Here is a 4025-nt window from a genome sequence, read left to right as displayed (position 1 = left end):
TTGTATAATAAATAAAAATAAAACAAATATATAGAATGCAAAAAAAATTTATTTAAGAAAACAAGCATTGCAATAGTCCAGCCTGGACAGAACAAGAGCTTGAACAAGGAGTTGTGAAGCATGTTCTGAAAGAAAGGGCCTGATCTTCTTGATGTTGAATAAAGCAAATCTGCAAGACCGGGCAGTTTTAGCAAGGTGGTCTGAGAAAGTCAGCTGATCATCAATTATAACTCCAAGGTTTCTGGCTGTTTTTGAAGGAGTTATGGTTGATGTGCCTAAATGGATGGTGAAATTGTGATGAAACGATGGGTTTGATGGAACCACAAGCAGTTCTGTCTTGGCCAGTGTTGGGCAAGTTACTCTGAAAATGTAATCAAATTACTGATTACTCCTTTTAAAGGTAATCACGTTACTGTTCTGATTACTTTATTTTAAAAGTAATTAGTAATTAGTTACATTACTAGTTACGTTACTTTTTTTTCTCAATGAAAATTATTAAATCCCGGCATACACGCTCCTGATAAATATTTGTTATTAAAGCATCAACATTCACAGAACACTGTTATTTTTAACTAAAGCAAGTGGCTGCTGCGTGCATGGTTTGGCATGGCAGAATGCCAGCAAAGAGCGCTGCATTTATAATCTCTAAAAGACATCAAAGTTCATCATAAATGTGTTATAACACAATAAATATATGCATAATGAATCTTTCATAATGCCTACTACAATTTGTGTGCTATAATGAGAGGATTCGTGAGCACGCAAATTTCAGCACTGCATTGCTCAACATGTGTCAATGTCTTGAGAAGGAAGAGGACGGGGGCCGGCTTGACTGCTGCTGGGGTTTTTATTCAGCTTCAAACAAAGTAAAACAGAACGTCGCGCTACCAGCGCTCAATATAGCACAATTGCACATGCACAATCACAATCGCAGGGCTCTCCAGAGCAGGCACAGTCTCTCCCCAGTCAGCAGTCAGTCTCTCTCTGCCTCACAGCTCTTTCCTGGGCCTCTTTATGCGGTCTCTCCACGCCAATTACTGGAACCAGACACAGGTGTTCGTCATTTGCATTTGACCCACTTACTCACCGCTCGTCTCCCAACTCTCTCTTGCTGCAGACCTCGCTGAACCACGCCACCCTCACCACAACGTGTTATAGCCTAAATAGAAACTCTGCATACGCTTGCACCTGTTAATCGTTTATATTTTATATTAGTTCATGTAGCTTTTGTGCAATAGATGAATAACAGTTTTATTTGTTTTAGATATTTTATGTTTCGATATTTCTATTTTGCAGGAGTCCCGTGAATCATTTTATTCTCCCGCATCCCGCACACACACGAGTGTCTACCCGCCCGCACCAGCACTCACCCATCTTGTCCTGCGCCGCACTCTGTTGCGTCGGGTCTCGCGGGAGCAGGTCTCTAATCTACTGGCACTTGACTCGACATGGGTGTGCTACATCCTTTTTACAATCTCTAGATTATAAAACACTGCATTCTGTCAGCAATGTAACACGACAGTAACATATAGAGACCTCAGCTTGTAACTGTACACGTTAATTTACTCCGTTACTAAAAAAGTAATCAAATTACAGTACAATTACAGTTACTGCCCAACACTTGTCTTAGCAAGGTTGAGTTGAAGGTGATGGTCCTTCATCCAGCAAGTAATGTCTGTTAGACAAGCTGAGATGCGAGCAGCTATCGTCGGGTCATCAGGATGGAATGAGAGGTAGAGTTGAGTGTCATCAGCATAGCAGTGATATGAAAAGTCATGTTTCTGAATGACAGAACCTAGTGAACCTAGACAGAAAAGAGAAGTGGTTCAAGAACTGAGCCCTGAGGCACCCCAGTAGTTAGATGTTGTGACTTGGACACCTCACCTCTCCAAGATATCTTGAAGTATCTATCTGAGAGATAAGACTCAAACCACTGGAGTGTGGATCCTGAGATGCCCTTTGCCAAAAGGGTTGACAGGAGGATCTGGTGGTTAACCGTGTCAAAAGGCTTGGGTCCTAATAATAATCCTTTAGGGAATCAATAGGGCCCTGCACCTTATGGCGCTTTTCCACTGCATGGTACGGCTCGGTACGGTTCAGTACGGCACGGCACGGCACGGCTCGGCTTGGTTTGCGTTTCCATAGCAGTTTAGTACCGCTTTAGAGTGGGCGGGATTAATCACATGTCGTTATAGTTGCGCCGCCTCTACTGCCGTGACATCATCGTAAACGCGCCATAAACAAACACACAACAATGGAGCATATCGATGGAATGGTGTTCTTCATTCTCGGCATGTGGATGTGTTTAACTGCAAGACGAAGTAGTTTGTTTCAAAAGAGGCTGATGGCAGCCAAACGAAACACAGCTAAAAAATACAAGAGAGTTCGAGGACTCTTACAACAACACGCAGACGACAACAACACTTGGTTTGCTCGACGGCGCGCAAGGGTAAGCATCTAAAAGCACATCACTAGCTAACTTTTATCTCTGTCGCAAAGCAAATAATGAACTTAACTGCCAGTATAACATATTAAGATGCGTATTCTGTTTATTACAGAGCTTCCACATTTCGCAAAAAAGTCACTGCAACAGACCATCTGTTTGGACGTTTAACCAAGCTTCAGAGTGGTGGGATGTGATTGTTCCCAGTTTTACAGACACTCAGTGGCTGGAGAACTTTAGAATGTCCGAAGAAACATTTATCCACTTATGCAACAATGGAGAGTCCAGCGATGGAGAGACAGGACACGAACTTCCGCATGTGTGTACCTCTAAAGAAAAGAGTAGCCACCGCACTGTGGAAGCTTGCAACCGGCGCTGAGTACAGAAGTGTTGGACATCTTTTTGGTGTAAGCATAACAACTGTGTGTCGGTGTGTTCAGGAGTTCTGTGCAGCAGCAGAAACCCTGTTGGTACCAGAGCAAATTCGTTATCCAGATCAGGAAAAGTTTAAAGAAATGGCTGCCTACATTGAGAACAGGTGGGGACTCCCACACTGTATTGGTGCTATTGATGGATCACACATCCCCATCATAGCACCAGAGGAATATCACTGTGACTATTTCAACCGTAAAGGCTGGCACTCCATCATCCTTCAAGGTGTTGTGGATGGAAAGGGACTTTTCTGGAATGTTTTCACAGGACTACCTGGAAGCCTGCATGATGCTCGGGTTTTAAGACTGTCAACACTGGGGGAGTTGGTAAGCCGTGGAAACCACATACCAGCTAACACCAGAAACATAGGTGGGGTGACTGCTGGCTACTACATCCTAGGAGACTCTGCCTATCCCTTGCAGAACTGGCTCTTAAAACCATTCATTGACACTGGACGCCTGACAGCAGAAAAGCAGGTCTACAACATGAAAATCTGCAGAGCACGCGTAGTTGTTGAAAATGCCTTTGGTCGATTAAAAGGAAGATGGCGATGCCTCATGAAAAGAAATGACTGCGCTGTCAACCTTGTGAAATCCATGGTGCTGACATGTTGTGCTCTACATAACCTTTGTGAGAGTCATGGAGAGGCCTATGTGAATGCTTGGGATTTACCACCAGCAGCAGAGACCGTGGTGGCAGTGCCACAGGCTGTAGAGGAGGAGGGCAGGGATGTTCGTGCAGGTCTGATGCATTACTTGAATAGTTAACTATTCATGTAGCCTGTTCTGTAAAGTGAATTTTCAATAAACTTTTGTACAATTTTTCAAAGTTTAAAATGTATCCCTTGTTTTTTTTTATGTCTTGGTTTGTATCATTATGGCATTAATCATTTGTCTTTATCAAGAGATACATTACCTGCTCATAAAATATTAAATATTTAATATAGTAAGGAGGTACACTTATTTGATCATAGTTTTTATTGAAGCAAAACAAAGAAAGGTAAAAATATAAAACCTACTCTAAAAATATAAAATACAAAAAGTATATACATAAGGCATAAATAAAGTTTAAATTACAATATAAAAAGCAAATTTTAAACAATGTGCCAGTGTACCTTGTGCAAGAACTGTAAACAATTGTCTGATATACA

At 42.0% G+C, this 4025-nt stretch overlaps 1 protein-coding gene across 1 annotated transcript; it reads left to right on the top strand.

Annotated features, from left to right (window-relative positions):
• Nucleotides 1-2718: 2718 nt before the first annotated feature.
• LOC107572147 (putative nuclease HARBI1) lies at nt 2719-3642 on the top strand. Its single transcript, XM_016258562.1, has one exon. It carries the CDS (start codon nt 2719-2721, stop codon nt 3640-3642), a length of 924 nt encoding a protein of 307 aa, XP_016114048.1.
• The last annotated feature ends 383 nt before the right edge of the window (nt 3643-4025 follow it).

Source organism: Sinocyclocheilus grahami, unplaced genomic scaffold, assembly GCF_001515645.1.
Source record: "Sinocyclocheilus grahami isolate Dianchi unplaced genomic scaffold, SAMN03320097.WGS_v1.1 scaffold1706.1, whole genome shotgun sequence".
Lineage (NCBI taxonomy): Eukaryota > Metazoa > Chordata > Actinopteri > Cypriniformes > Cyprinidae > Sinocyclocheilus > Sinocyclocheilus grahami.
Note: the sequence above shows the minus strand (reverse complement) of the source record. Positions and strands in the feature narration are given on the sequence as shown.